Source organism: Emydura macquarii, unplaced genomic scaffold (genome assembly GCF_026122565.2).
Source record: "Emydura macquarii macquarii isolate MOO-44397 ecotype Brisbane River unplaced genomic scaffold, CSIRO-AGI_Emac_v2 contig_18, whole genome shotgun sequence".
Lineage (NCBI taxonomy): Eukaryota > Metazoa > Chordata > Testudines > Chelidae > Emydura > Emydura macquarii.
This window is the reverse complement of record NW_027130155.1, coordinates 6283083-6299396: the sequence shown is the minus strand read 5'-3', so window position 1 is coordinate 6299396 and position 16314 is coordinate 6283083. Positions and strand designations below refer to the sequence as shown.

Sequence of the window (16314 nt, the reverse complement as noted above, 5' to 3'; positions counted from 1 at the left end):
AAGGACTAGCCAGACTCTGGTTACAAGGTGGCTATTGGGAAGTTGGCAACATTTGAAGAAACAGCTTCCAGGAGAAATTAATATCAACCTTGTCTGTGTATTCAATGCACTTTTCTCCTACTGCCAGGCGTCAACCTCCTCCCTCAGGCCAGAAAGCATGCAAAGAGGAAAGGATATGGACGGTGTGAATCCACAGCAGTGAGACTGAGGTAGGGGTACTGGGGGAGCCAGAGCTATAGAATATAAGAGAAGGAAAAGGAAGACAAAAGATTCCTTTGGGAGCTGAGGGAGGGATAAAAAGTGACCTCTTCCACCTTAGAGCTCAAAGGCCAAATATATTTGCTCTTAGGCTTCTACAACTAACTGTCAGGATAGATATATTTTTTAGGGCTCAATATATACTGACTTTGAAAAGGCAGTAACCTTCTTGCACATTTCAATTAAGTTTGTTGAGAAACAGTAACATTTTGCAATCAAAACCAAAGAGAAATCTAGTGAAAGCAGGAAAATTTCAAATTTGGCAGTAAGACCTTGTACACTGACAAGGTTGAGGCTAAACAAAGAGATAAACTTTAAAAATAGACATACCAGTTAAGTAAACAAGTGAAATAATGTTTCTTAATAAAACATTTGTGAAATATGAGAGAAGCTCATTTATTTTTCATTCAAGAATTTTTAGAATTTTCTAAAGAAATTTATTCACTCATCCATTTCTGAGAAATTAAAGATAATTTACTTACATTTAGAAAAAAGTATATCTTCAAAAGAAAAAAAAAACATTAGGATTTCTGCTTTTCTACTGAAACATTATTTTAATCAGCACACTCCAACCCAGCAAACAACCCTTCACTAAGGGAGTTCTAGGTCAACAACACTACTTAGCTATAATTTGCACTACTTTATCTGTTTCCTTGTTGCAACAATGGCTTGTGGTGGCCTTTTATGGTTTTATTACTGTCGTACTAACGTGATGTATACAGAGAAAATTCCATTTAAAAGCACAGGAAAATATTTCCATATAAAGTGCTAGATTTCATTATGTAAAACAGTAGATAATTACTTTTGAACTGGATATCCATTTCTGATCAACCTTCTTCTCAATGCTAGGGTCTGACTCCTCCAGAGGACATTCTACCAAATGTTCTACTCGAAGTTTGTTCCTACAAAGAGGACATTTGGCATTTGGCTATAAAACAAAAAGTAAATTGAAACATTAGAAAAAAATCACTTTCTTCATTTTAGATCAGATTAAGAGCATTTTCTCCCTGAAAAGCTACCTTATCAGTTGCACATCAAGAGTTCTAAGCTTGCCATCATAAAGTACATTCAATGAAATTGAGGATTGCATTCTCAACCATGCTAATTCACACTTGGTACATTTTTCCACATGATATAACTCGTCCAACCACACGAGTCACCACAAAAGCAAGATGATTATATGTACTACACCATTAAGATTACAGAGAAATTTCCATTTTAATACTATTTTATTAATATTTCTTTAAAATTTTCCAGTTGACCTACTTTATATCCAATCCACAGATGTCCCACCTTGTATTCAGCTCAAACACTCTGGTTACTCTTTCCAAACCCGAGGAAGAGTCCTGTGTAGTTAAAAAGCTTATCCCTTCCACCAATAGAAGTTTGGTCCAATAAAAGATATTACCTCACCTACCCTGTTTACCATCTTTGAGGATTGGATACGGATCCAAATTTTTTTATCCACGCAGGGCTCTAGAGCAGTGCTTCTCAATAAGGGGTGGGAGCCACAAGCCGGTTTCAGGGGTTCCATGGGTCCCCGCGTGGCAGACATCCAGAGCCCGGGGGGGGAATGGTGTAATTTATCAACCCAATGGGCAGATAAGCTTCTGGCTGCCCATACCCAATCCATGTTGCTTTGGGATTAGTCACTACAATTAAATGCAATATCAAAATAGCTAACCTGTTCACTTTGAATGACTTCACAAATACATGGTTTACAAAACACATGTGCGCAGTGTGTTATCACAGGAAGGTTCAGAGAATCCAAGCAAATTGCACATTCTTCATCTGAGCCAGAGCTCAGAACCAACTTCATTTTATTTACTAACTTCTCCCGCAATTCTTCAGGAGTACTATCACCTAATATATACAGAAAACAATGTTTAAAAACAGAAAAAAAAGATTTCACACAGGGGGCCAGATCAGCATCATAGTTCCATTGACTCCAACAGAACCATGTTGCTTTACACCAGGTAAGGATCTGGTCTATGATTTATAAAAACACCCAAATATGGCAGAATCTTCAAAACTAATTCTGTATCACTATTTAAAAATATTTTTAAGAACACTCAATTAGAGTCACTCAGACTAAACTCAAGAAACCCTCACTGACTAAGGGCACACTGGTCAGTACATGGTGCAACATGCTCAGTGATTAGAAAGAGTATTTTTTACGCAACAGCAGTTTTGGACAGTGATTCTATTATGGAGATATTGGTAGCTAACCATAGCTGAGACTGCACTGTGATTTGTGCTTAAAGAAGGAACAAATCCATCTGTTTCACACTAATTGAATGTAATCTCCAAATTTAGCACAATACAACTTAACATGGAAAATTTATGTCCTCTGAATATTCTTTTTTTTTTTAAAAGGAAAAATGCCTAACATTTTAAAATGCTCTCTCTGAAGTTTTGCCCCATTTTCTCAAATTTCTTTGTTTTCAGAAGCTCAAAACTTCATTCCGACACTGACAACATTTTAGACATATGATGATTTTGAAATTTTACAACTGGGCACCAGAAGTTATTCCTTGTATTCAGGATATCTTAATTGGACTGTGCTAAAGGCAGTCAACGGACCTACTCCGATCCAGCAGCTACATTCCATTTTCTGAAGTTACAAGGGAATCTGCCTCTGCAGTGGAGCTGCACGCTCTTGGATTCTGAAAACTTGGCCTTCAGCTTTCACCCTTCCCCTCCGCCCCCCACCCTAGTCCCTATAATGGCAAAAGATTGTGATATAAAGAGAAAGCCACAGCTTGCAACTTTGCTGCAGAGGCAGTTGTGCCTTCTGATAAAGCTAGAGAGCTGTCCCCACACCTCACTTATCCTCTTGGCCTCAGAAGGAGAGAAGTGGGCCTAAGACAGATCTACATTAATAAACTTTCAATGGCTCAGTAGAGCAGAGACGACATCTGATAAAACTCCTGCAGTTTACAGACAAGATCTTGATTTTGGCTACCTATTTGAGATCTGTAAGAGCAGAGCTGTCAGATTCAGGAAGGAAGTATCTGCTTCCTCTTTTTAGCCTCTATGCCGCTCTGCTTCCCCCTCATATACTTCCCTGCCATATTCAGCTTTTAAATGTGTACTAAGTGTTGACAGATCTAAACATTAAAAGCTGAATGCAATAGGAAAGAAGGACAACATGGTAGAGAGCATGGGGAGCAAGGCTAGAAGGGGGCCAATTTCCGCTGTGAAGGGTACTGGGGAAAAAGAGGAGGCCAGGATAGGAAGCAAGGTGGAGGGAAGGGAAAGAGAGAAGGACATGGGAAACATCAGGGTTGGCAAGGGGCTTCCAATGAATAATATGTATTAATACTGAATACCTATTCACATGAATTAGAAGAAGACTGTCAATGTTGATGTATACTCATTAAACCCTGGTAATGTCCCCTGCACCATAAAAACCGAAACAAAACATGTAGCTTCAAGTCAAGTTTGCTAGACTGTACATCCAAATGCATTAAAAAAAAAGTGAAGAAATAGGCAGGTAAGCCATTCAATATCTCCTCCAATCTAGACACTGCTCCTCATTCTTCCACTCATAATATTCATATATCCATTTTCATCTTTCAATCAACATAGTTTTCCAGTGCATACACATGAAGATTTTTTATTAGGAATTACAGAACTGATATCAAATTTAGAATGACAGATCACCCATTCACAAGTTTTCATAAGCATTACAGAAAAACAATCTCACAGCCACCATTTACAGTGACCCCATACCTCATTTATTTACACACTAATACAAAATCATGCATGGAACTATAGTATAATTAGGACCCCATCTATTTCACAGCCATGAAAACGTATCACACACAGTGAAATAAACCCTTCCCCATGAAATCTGATTTCCCCCGGGCTGCTGGGAGTGCCACAGCTGAGGGCCCCCAGCTGCTACTCTAAGGTCCCCCCGGCTGGGGTGCTCCCAGCAGCATGCGGAGATCAGAAGCCTCCTCCAGTTGCAGGAACCTCCGGGGCTTTCTGCAGCAGTGGGAGGTACTGGAGGTGGGTCCAATCTCCCCTGTGTTGCTGGAAGCATCCCAGCCAAGGGCCCCTTGCTTCAACTCCCGGCCGAGCTGGGGCGCGCACCCAGCATCACAGGGGAGGTCAGACTCACCTCCCTGCTGCCTTCAAAGCTCAGATCTGAAGGCAGCATAAAAGTGAAGGTAGCAATCCTGCCATCCCCCTACAAAAGATTTGTGACCCCTCCCCTCCCCCCACCATCCCATTTTGGGTTGGGACCCCCAGAGTTACACCACCATGAAATTTCAGATGAAAACATCTGAAATCATTAAATTGACCAACTTTCAAATCCTATGGCTGTGACGTTGACTAGAATGGACCATGAATTTGGTAAGGCCCTAAGTATAATTTATTAAAACCACACTAACTCTATATTAATGATTACAATGCATCATATTTGAACAATCAAAATGGTTGTTCAGGATAAAAGATAGTGGAAGGGAGATATTTAAAGTTGACAGTGGGAACCAACAAATGAACTGTAGATGTGTTGTTGAATGACTCAGCCTGGTATTTCCTTCTTTTTTGTGGCTTGCCTTTGATATATAAAGCCTAGCATACATAACTGTTAGTTACGGGAGGGAGGGGGAGAGAAGTGTGTGTGTGTTTGTTTTAAAGATCAATCTAAAATTCCTAACAAGTACAATAAATTAATATATCCACTTAAAGACTATAGTTTTCGCCCATAATGTAGCAAGTAAAAAAAGTTTACCAGCCCTGGTCTACACTTACCCAGCGATTTGGTGGCAGTCAACAGGAGTTACGCAAGCTACACAGGGTAGCTTGCGTAATTCCCGTCAACTGCTGTGCTTCCCTTTTGCGCAGTGTCTTCACTGCACTGCGCTGACGGGAACCACGTTCCCGTCGATGCAACGCTACGCTACTTGAGGGGGTGGATTTATTCAGTTGACTTCCTGATCGACTGAGCGGGTCTACACTGACCACTCAAATCAATCCAGAAAGATCGATCTGGTGGCGGCGACTTTGCCGCCGTCAGTATAGACATACCCCCAGTAACGTTTCTATTCTTGGGACTTGAACTAAAATTCTGTTACAGTTTTTAGCATGGTATAAACAAAGCACATCTACTCACCTACTAGACAACTGGAAGACGATGTATTTGTGCAAAGATGAGGATGGCAACACAACTGCCTTAATCTGAGCAAGACACCAAGGACATCTGCATAATGTGCCAGAACAGTTCCTTCATTAAAATACCTGAAGAACAATTTTAATATTACAGTGTGAAAAACATTATACCCTAAACACATGATCTCAATGGGTTAACAGCGATGTGTGTCCTACTCTTACAATCACCTTTCAGCTGGTTTTCATGCAATACATGCCCTTTCAGCATGTTACCTTTTTTTTTTTTTTTTTTTTTAAATGCACACACAACAAATGGAAAAACTGGAGCACTATCACTTACCTAAACAGTGGTGTCCTGAATATTAATGTTACCCTTAAATCTAACCCAGACTTTCATGGAATTGCAGTCAATTACACCCCACACTTTAATTTAAGTCACAGAAGCTAAGGACTTCTGAATGTTTGAATATTCTCAGCTATTAAAATTTTTTGTGGTGTAGATTTTCAAAGAAGTACAGGAACTTTTAGTCACCCGTTTTACATTGGCTCCGGTTCTCCATTCACCCATACTAGTGTAATTTCACTGAAGTAAGTGGGCTTGCACAAGGTGAATTTGGGCCACCAGCTAATATGAATCATGTGGCTGAAACATCATGCAATGCTTTGAAAAAAATTACTGCTCTATATGACATACACACACACTCCCCCCCAGAATTTCTTTGTCCTCAGTTTTGTTCAATTTGTGAAACACAAAAGCAAAATTGAAAATCCTTCAAGGTTATCTAAACTTCCCAAGCTGTGCAGAGGCGCTTACCATTCACGTCAAAGTAGGAAGTTCTGTATACCATCCTACATCATTGACTAGTTAAGACTCATTTAAATTTAAGTTCTACTTTTTTCCTGAAACAGCATATGAGAATATATGTAACATGTTCTACAGAAACAAGTTTTTCAAGTACTAAAGAACTATTTTAAGACCACTGTTAGTATATTTTGTATTCTTTTTGCTTCTCTCAAAGTCAATTATGGTCATTTATGGCATATGCTCGACCATTCTTAATTTTCTTCCTCATGCTAACAATTGAACAGATGCTACAGGCATTTGCAATTATTCATTCAGGGCATATTAAGAGTGAAAAGAAGATAATTCGGCATATTTTAAATACATTCTGCTATTACAGGTAGTATGCTTGAAACATCTGAACTACTAGTTTTCAGAAGACAGACTACAAAGAAAATTAACAACTCTAATAGTAACTGAACAGTCTACCTTCTTTCTATCTACCTGCTAATAGCAGCTTTGCCTTCATTCTTCACAGACTGGTAGATTTGTCTCTCTTCCTCTGTAAGTGTAACATGCTGAATAAATACCTTACGTTCTGGTAACTCCAAAACAGGCTTCCCTTTAATTTTGCTTGTCTTAGTTCTCCTAAGGGTGATGTTTTTAATTAGGGACTGTAAACGCCTAGGAAGACATATGAACCAGTCTTTAGTACACTAACCCAAATTACTAACAATTTTTTTATTCAATTTACTGCATAACTGATTCCTGTGCATAAAATTGGAGCTTGATAATACAGTGCAACTTACTAAGATTAAGTTATATACAACAGATCGCATTTTACAACCAAAGTATAAATAAATCTCATGAACCAAAAATGTACATTATGTTTAAACAGTACAACTGTATAAGTTTGTCATGATGCACTGGCAATCAAAGATCACATTTATTATCCATAAATATTTTACAAACTCTTCATACCTCAGTCCCGCTTGCTCTCCCAGCATGACAGGGCGCTGGATTGTTCTATGCCACCACTCTCTATCAGTTAAAGGTTTCAGTTTTAAAAAGGAAAGAAGAGACCACAAATCCTTTAAGGAATTCTGGATAGGAGTGCCTAAAATAAGAAAAAGAATCCGGAAAATTTAAGAGCCAAAAATATAGATTTGATTAAAAGAAACCCACTCCTGTTCCCACTGCAAATACACAGAGCAAGGCTTTAAAACCCACAGTAAAGAAATATTTTTTTCAGTGAGTTCAGCATGTCACAGATCCACTATCTGAAGCAAAGTACTGCTTCTCACAAACAAGCTATTATGCTAGCATGCATTTTTCCAGACAAGTATTTCTGCAGCTATCTTCGCTGCATACTTTACATTTTATTAGTTTTCCATATAGTTCCACTTTAGAGAAACAGGCATGACTAAGGAAGAAATACAATTGGCTGACAAAGATTCTAAACCATACAATAATGGGACAATATATCAAAACCCTTCAGATAACACACTCAAGGAAACGGGAAGAGCTGGAAGGGAAAAAAATGTTAGGACCTTCAGTCATTTCTTTAAAACCATTTAATCCATTTTAAATGAATTTTTAAATGCACCTCAACTGATAATAAAATGAAAATAAAATGACTAGTTCTCTGCCAAAAGTGGCAGTCTCAGCATCTACTACATACACTTGGCTGAAGCTATGTCTGCAACTTTGAAGAAACTGGTGTTTTGGAAGAGTCGAGGAATTCCTGCCTGCTCAGAGCAGTTGACACAAAAGGTCTTTGTTAAGATCGATAGGCATAAAAACAAACAAAGATGTAATTTTCATTTCAGATTACAATAATCTTGTCAGACCTTAATCTTTAAATCTAGTTACAAAAGTCATTATAAATCCTTTAGTCTCTTTAAAAAATAAATAGTCATCAGAACAAAACCTTCAGTGCTTTTCTCCCTCCTTGTAAAACAAGCAGCTCAGTACTAATGGGAATTAAAAACAAAACCACACACAGTAATTTGTTAAATAAGGAAAAACATATTGTGAAAATTTTCTGTTTCTAGGGTTATTCAAAAAAAACAAACAAGCACTTTTTCAACATTGAAGAGTTCACATTACTTGCATGCAAATCAGAAAGGATACAGCCAAAGTCCTCTCCAAAACCAGTATTTTCTGTAAGATGTGCTCAGTTTGGGCTGAAGCTAAGCATTGTACCAGAAAACAAAAATAACCTCCATTTTTAAAAATGCACATATAACTTCAGAACAACTGAAAATTAAATAAAATGACTGTCTACCTTTTCTAAGAGGAATACTTCAAAATACTCTGAAATGTGTGATCGTTATGAGAAATCTAAAGTTTGCAGGCATTTGAGAAACTTGGCCACTGATCTTGTGAATTGACACTATGAATGTCAAAGTACAGTTATTGGGCCTGGGAAAAAGACGGAGAAAGACTCTATATGCTCATGCTTAGAGTATTCACCTAGGATGTGGGAGAACCAAATTCAAGACCCTGCTCCAATGACTTTTTAATTTATAAAAAGTGGAACAGCTTCAGGAGAGACAGAGACCCCCATACCATAGTCCAATGGCAGGACACGCTCCTGCAATTTGGGAAACCCAAGTTCAAATCACTTCTCCACATCAGGCAAAGAGGGCCTCCCATAACCCAAGAGAACACCCTAGCCATTGGGCTAGAGGTTTAAGGAAGGCTTTCCTCCCCCTTCAGCTGTTTTGTGAATCTAGATGTCCAAATGCCCAAAACTAAAACAAAATATTTGACTCCATTTTTTTTTTACTTTTTAATTCACTGATTCAACCCAAACAAAAATTTGTTTTTCAGAATTGCCAACAAACCAAAAAAAATCCATTATTCACCCATCTCTACCCATAATACATACCTTTTGGTGTTATCCCTTACACACCACATGTTTGCAAGTTGTTGTGTAGATGGTTGGTTTGTAGTTCACTTAGGCCCCAATTCAGGAAAGCATCACTACTCAGGGCCAACACTTAACCAGATAATTAAGTCCCACTGATTTAAGTCAAGCGTTTGCTTGAGTGTTGTCCTGAATAAAAATATTTTCCTGAATCAGGGCCTAAGTGAACTAAAAATCTGGGCTTCAAAAGAGGCCTAACATGTTAGTTTGTGAGTCAGTCCCTTCCTTCTTTGCTGATCATTTACACTAAAGTTGGGATAATAGCATTATTTTAAAGAGTTTAATTTGATTGCATTCTCATCAACTTTTACAAACACTGTATCAGCAGCAGTTTTCTATCCATTTCTAATTTGCTACTCAGAACCTATGAAAAAAACTCTGACATTACTGTTTTAAAATCTTCGGTCTAAACTAATATTTTTGAATGCTCTTAAATTAATAAGTCTGAACTGAGAGCCCAACAACCAAAATAAATGTTAGATTTTCTGGATAAAGCCAAAATGAAAACATTTCTTTAAAAATGTAGTGTCATTAAAGTACAAAAATAAAAATAGTTAATACTGCAATTACTGCGCAGTAAAATATTTCACCTGTCAGTATCCATCTTCTCTGTGCCTCCAGATTCAATGCAGCTTTAGTTTGTTGAGCATTTGGGTTTCGTATAGTGTGCCCCTCATCCAACACCACTCTCAGCCACTTTAATCTGTGTAACAGGCCACCGCCTCTGCCCTGAAATACAATTTTATTTTTGATCCTGTAACTCAAGTCAAAACAGACCTTTTTGCAATTGAGCCATAGACCTAACACATATAGCAGAAGTGAGGTAGATTCATTAAGACAGATTACTAATAGTAGAAAGTATATTCATTTTTATCTTGCTTACTCCTCAACAAAGAAGAGTAAAACCAGGAACATGAGGAACCCACTCTTTTGGATTTAATGAATCCTTGGAAATGTACATCAAGTGCTGGTGACTGACAAGATGCAAATGAGAGACCTGAGTGAAAGCATGGAAGCCCAGTGACACAGCAGAAGAGTGGGAAGGGGGCTACATAAAACTAAATTAAATGGTGGGGGTCATTTCAAATATCTGATACCCAGACTTTAAAAAGGACTGAGGTGTATGAAAACAAAGCTAGCCAAACACACGGATTCATGTACAACAGCTATTCTTGTTTAGGAAATTATTCCTGCCCTCAATAAAACAACCAGTTTTTACATAATTTCATAGGTCATGCAATTCAAAAAGCTTCACTGAAGTGCCATGGCTTTGTAAAATTAAGCAGCATACAGGGTTGGAACCTTTAGATCCACTGCACTGACCTCTCCAAATTGAGCTAACAGAACAACTAATAGCAGCAGTAGGTGGCCATCCCCTAGGATGTGACACTTTGCCAGAGGGTGTAACAGATTTTTTGCTGACACCAGAGAAAAGGTGAGACTCGGGAATCCTGGTTCCATTCCAGCTGTGCAGAGGAGTGTGTTATATAGTGAGCACAAACACTTTTGCCGATTTTCCACCTCAAGCTCAACCTCTTCTTCCATGTCCCAGTCCTGTCTCTTTTCCGTCGTGGCTTCTTGTCCTAGTCCCATTCTCCTTATCTACCCAATCCCAGTCTCCTTGCTCAGAAAATCATTGCCTCACCTCTCAGGACTCCCCATGAGTTATTCCCCCCCACTTCCTCCATTCCCCTTTCCCAATCAGTCCTAGTTCCCACCCATCCCCCAGCTTCTTGTCCCCAGACTCAGACTAGAAGCTCAGAAGGGACCATTATGATCATCTTGTCTGACCTGCACAACGCAGGCCACAGAACTTCACCCGCCCACTCCCGGTCCACACAGTCCTCAACTCCTCATCAGATCAGTCTTTCTTGTCCCAACATCCAGCTGCCACACCCTCCCCCCAACTCACATTCTCCATCCTGACTGGCCCCCAGGGCTCTTCATTCAGTCTTAAGAGTCTCCCATCTCCCCTCTCTTTGCCCAGACAGTCCTTGTTCTACCTTTGCACTCCAGCCCCTTGTCAGATCTGTCTTCCCTCCCACTTTATCTCCTTCACCCACTGATTCTCTGTCTCTCTCTCAAGCTCTTCATCCAATCTCAGTCTCTACCCACATCCCTATCTGCTACCTCTCAGTCCATCTGCCCACCTACTCCTAGCCCCAGTCTCCTTGCCCAGCTAGTCCCAAATTCCCAGTTGCCCCAGCCCAGCTCCCCAAATCCCAATTTTCATCTTGCCTTTAGCTGCCTGTCCTAACCAGCTCTCCCCACAAGTCTGACTCTTCTCCCCCTCTGCATCTGAATCAGGCAGCTTCCTCCTCCATCCACGCTGCCAGGGAATTCAGGCAGTCACCCACAGCACTGAGGATATACACTCCCTGCTTCTCAGTTCAGGTGCCTAGACCCAGCACAGCCCACAGCTACCCAGAACTAAAATTGTAAGGGAAACCCTACTCAGCCCCAGGATAGATCAAGCCGAATACAGACAGAATTTGTGGGGAATTTAACTGCTAAAAATCAAAGCAGTCTCTACTAAGCATTTACTAATACAAGAGACATTCAAAAAAAGCCGTCCACTCTCCATAAGTGGCCATTTTGGGTTTTTTTTTTTTAACCATCTGATACAAAAATTTGCTGTAAAGACAATAGTATTTTACTTACTCCATAATCACTGGCTAAAATATTGTAAGTTGTCAGTACAATGTCTTGTTTTGAAAGAAATGCTGGGTCTTTGCTGCGATCAGGACCATAATAAACATATATATTCAAGTGAACATCTGGGCTGATATGTTGTTCAAACTGGTCCTGAAAGGAAAGTCATTTGAGAAACTGTGATTAATCAAATGCTGTGCTGCCACATAGCTGTATTCCTGAAGGATGGCTAACAAGAATAACTGTAGATTCTGTTCTAATTCTGTGGCATACTGCAACTACCAATGGTGGAACATATAGCAGATAACAAAAAAATCATTTGTTTTGGGGTAGGAGAAGCAGAGGGAACTGCAGCAGCCAACTTAGTTACAGCACAAACAGAGCCACATAATCCAAAGTAATTGTACTACAATGGTGTTGGGGGAGGAGGAGGAGACTTTTTTAAACATGTAAAATAAAGCTGCAATGGCATTTCTGAATAAATAAGAAAAATAAATTAAAGGGCGACAGGTTAAAGTTTCCTAGTATTTTTCATGTGTTATTAACATTTTATTAAAAATGAAAGATTTTAAAGATCTACTTTTCATCAGTGTTTAATTTTTGCACCTCTCAAATAAAATAGTTAATCTTCATTTGTCACTTGCATTTTTGTTTCAAAGTGTTTCAGTTTTGTCCCTGTCAGGCACTAGGACCATGTCACAGAATATGAGCTGCTGACAGAAAGAAGGGGTAAAGTCTAAATTGATTTCAATTAAAAGTATCACAGTTCTAGGAAGCAAATATAATGTATGCAGGGAGTAATTTTTATCTCCCTCACTCAGAGCTCCCTACACAAAGCTTTATTCATTAAATGTTTTGCAAATTTCTTCATTACTGAATAAGTATTAGGCAGCATTTTTTTCCAGTAACTTTATTCTGGTAATTTCATGAATCACCAGTATCTAGAGAAGGAATTATAGCTAGAGATTTTTCAGATGAATAGTTGGTTTTTTTAAAAAACAGACCAAGAAAACAAAATGAAAAAGCAAAATTTTCTCTCATCTCTTTTGAGTTTTAATTGTCTTAGTGTTGTAAAAACCATTGGCATAAAGCTTTCACACAGACACGTGATTTTTAAGCTGAGTATGCTTTTAACATGTTTACAAACATTGAACCCCAAACCTGCAGTAACAAAGGAGAATGGAACTGTAAACCTGTGTGGAACCTATTTGCTCAATAATGGACTCCCCCTCACAGATGCTAGGGTAACCACTATTTGCAGATCTTTAATGGACATGAAATAAGTCACATGCATCAGTGAATAAAAGCCAATTACTCTCACTGCACTATTACTTCACTTTGATTTGTTCTAGTATCAAAAATACCTACTTTTTGATTGACTGCTTTATTTCAAAATTAGGAGAAGCAGTAATTTTAAGTCACATGACACATTACTGGAACAATGTTATTTGTACTGCCATAATTAAGAGTCACAACATATTAAAGAATTAACATGATAATGTAAAACCTACAATCCAGTTGCTTAGGACAGAAAGTGGACATATGATCAGTGTTGTTCTGGGACCCTCCTGAGAATCATTTTTCTTAGCAGACTGTACACTTGCAGTACCTGAGAAAATAGAAGTGACACTTAGCAGGATTAATCGTTTACCTTAATCCTTTATTTTGAAAGCTTATAACAAATATGAATCTAAAAAACTTTAAATTGTTCCCTGCAGTTCTTTCAGAGATCCTCATCAAAATAATGAAAGCTTCACAGATAAGCAGCATCTGTATAGTATTTCAGTTCGAAAAGAAACAAAAAATCATAATGCTTGTGTTTTTTTCTTCATTACCTTTTTTCTTTGCTTTCTTTTTTAATGGAGTGGACGGAGCTGCAAGAGCAGATGCAAAGTCTTTGTCTTCTTGGATAAAACAAGTAGCTGCTGCCAAAAGACCATATCCAAATACAAAACTTTTTAAAATGTGTGCATAGATAGGTATATTTTTATTACATATTTCACACTAAGTGAAACCTGTTAACCAAATGAACAAATTTTCCTCACTGTTTTACAGGTGGCTACATAATGCAGTGTGACTAACACGGAGTAACTCTCGAACGAACAGACTCTATTGGCCATTAGGTGTATAGTATGTAGAGCAATATAAACAAGTCATTGTCGGTATGAAATTTCAGTTTGTACTGGACTTTACTAGTGCTTTTTACATAGCCTGTTGTAAAACTAGGCAAATATCTATATGAGTTCATGTACCCCCTGGAAGACCGCTGTGTACCCCTAGGGGTACACATACCCCTGGTTGAGGACCATTGCCTTTGACAACTGAGGAAAGGATGTGAGGACTCTCTTAAAAGCCTGCCACATCACCACTTACTTCTTCAGCCAGAAAAGCTGTTAAGAAACGTAAGTCCATGGAAGAAGTGTATCATCACTAGGCTTATTCAATAACTCTTTCTTAAATAAGAGTTCAAGGTTCTACTTCTAATAGGTAAATTTACTCTTACAGATGATAAATTTGGTTAAACTGAGTTACATGCTCACAGCATTAAACACACTTCTGCAGGTGTTTTATTGAAACATCATTTGTAATATAGACTCTTTTCTTGGTAAGAATTTGGTCTGAAGTATCTCCTAATGTACAATTCTGCTTAAATTTCTGATATGGAAAAATACTTATACTTTTACATCTCTTTCTGGCTGCTGGGAGATCTTTTTCAGATTTGGCTGAAAAGAAAAAGAGAAATATTAGATCAACAATTGATTTTTAAAACTGAATGAAGTTAAAAATTAAATAATTGGGTTAAAATAGAATTAAGTATAGCTTACTTCTTGTTTGTTGTGGTAGCCACTCTTCAAATTCTTCTGAGTCACTGCTTACTGTATACTTGGGTTTCTCAGCTTTAGCTCTAAAATATTAAAATAAAAGCCCCTCACCACCAGTACTAAACCGTGAAGAGCATGTTTCAGCCATGCAGACTAACACTGGTCATATTTTATTGCATATGCTTTTAACAGTTCCTGGAAGGAGTATGGGGGCAGCAAGGGACAAAACAAAAATTCTGTAGACAGAATATTTTCTCATAAAGGTAAAAACACACACACACACACACACACCCCTTTACACTAACCAATAAAAAGAACAAACTGTGCCATGATGAAGTGGCATGAACATGTTAATAAGTTTCAAACTCAAATCAAGCCAAAAGCTGCCCCTTTTGTCTACAGAATAATGTAACTAAACTATACTTTAAACACTGACAAAAAATATTGGAATTTAGCAGGACGACAGAATTTTAAATCATACAGACTTTCTGATTACATTAATTGTGAAGCAGATAGCTGACACTGCTGTCATACCTATCACTCAGTCTCAGTTAGTGGTGTTTGATACTTCCCACCCTTTAATATAGGTTACATCATATTTCTGACAACTGTAAACTGCAGCTAAGGAAAAAAAAGGCACATTGCTGCTATGGTTACTGGCAGATAAATGTATACATTCTTTTTTTAAAAAATTCAAGAATGGGTATCAAAACAGCATTACTACAGGAATGGATTACAGTTACCGCCTTTAATATTATGATACTGACAAGAGGAATACAAACAATTTAGAATGTAGGCAAGAGTCACTTAGAAAAAAAGTTAATGATGAGCAGAGGAGAGGACACCAAACACTTACCACTTGGATGAGATCATCTGTGGTAGTATTATTCCAATCCAACTGATGTAGAAACCAGGAAGGGACTGGATCTTCTAGTTTCTTGATAATCATTTTAAAATTTATTCAAATGTCATGTAGCAAGCCAGCAAAGAGAAAACGTGTGTTTCAGGACATTACCTTTTTGGTCGGGAACTAGAAGATTGTGATGGAACAGTTTCACACTTCTCCTTTACATTAGAAATACTGGATTCCACTTTATAGCTGGTCTCTTCAGGGAAAAAAAAGAAAAGAAGAAAGCTATGTAAAGGAAAATGTGTATGTAAAGTCTTTTGGTTTGAAAGCCAAGCTACCAGAGAGCTAGTTGATTAATAAAACTAGTAGAGATTTAGATCATAAATAATATTCTAAATTCATAGTGAAATTAGCATAACTGACATTTTAAGTCAAAACTGTAAATGTGAAATAAAAATACTATGAAGATCTTCATAATATCTTTGCAGCCATCTAAAATGCTGATATAGTAAAACAAACACTTGCCACCTTATCCAGCTACATTTGCATATAAAAAAAGTTAAAAAATGTTAACAGCCTGTGTGACCCTTGCATTCACACCTTACTGTAATAATCTTCGTACAAGGTATGCCTTGTAAGGTATCATTTGAAAACTCATAATTTGCTGGTCAATATTGACTGACTAAAAAAATACATGTGGCAACATTAAGATTTCCCTGTATGATGTTCAAAACTCATATCACACCAAAGTGGTCAAAAAGACCTGTCTTGAACGAAGGAGTGTATATTTGCCTTAATTTGCTTTAAGAAGTAAACAGAGTCATCAAGTAGGAAAACAAAGGAAGCTCAAACAAGTGGAAAAAACATCCTTCCACACAAACTCTATCTCCCAGTT

The 16314-nt window shown here is 38.0% G+C and overlaps 1 protein-coding gene across 4 annotated transcripts in view; it reads right to left on the bottom strand.

The window, feature by feature from the left end:
• HLTF (helicase like transcription factor) overlaps positions 1-16314 on the bottom strand; it is a 45596-nt gene that overhangs the window by 13111 nt on the left and 16171 nt on the right. Inside the window, exons 10-21 of one of the 4 annotated variants that reach the window (XM_067554555.1) lie at positions 15585-15675; positions 14573-14652; positions 14426-14470; positions 13583-13672; positions 13259-13356; positions 11757-11900; positions 9686-9824; positions 7145-7280; positions 6668-6847; positions 5387-5511; positions 1943-2121; positions 1061-1186 (exon numbers count right to left, since the gene is read on the bottom strand). In XM_067554555.1, coding sequence (XP_067410656.1) covers positions 1061-1186; positions 1943-2121; positions 5387-5511; positions 6668-6847; positions 7145-7280; positions 9686-9824; positions 11757-11900; positions 13259-13356; positions 13583-13672; positions 14426-14470; positions 14573-14652; positions 15585-15675 — 1433 coding nt within the window. The remainder of the gene's footprint in view (positions 1-1060; positions 1187-1942; positions 2122-5386; positions 5512-6667; positions 6848-7144; positions 7281-9685; positions 9825-11756; positions 11901-13258; positions 13357-13582; positions 13673-14425; positions 14471-14572; positions 14653-15584; positions 15676-16314) is intronic. The other 3 variants (XM_067554618.1, XM_067554664.1, XM_067554726.1) reach the window with 3 other exon arrangements.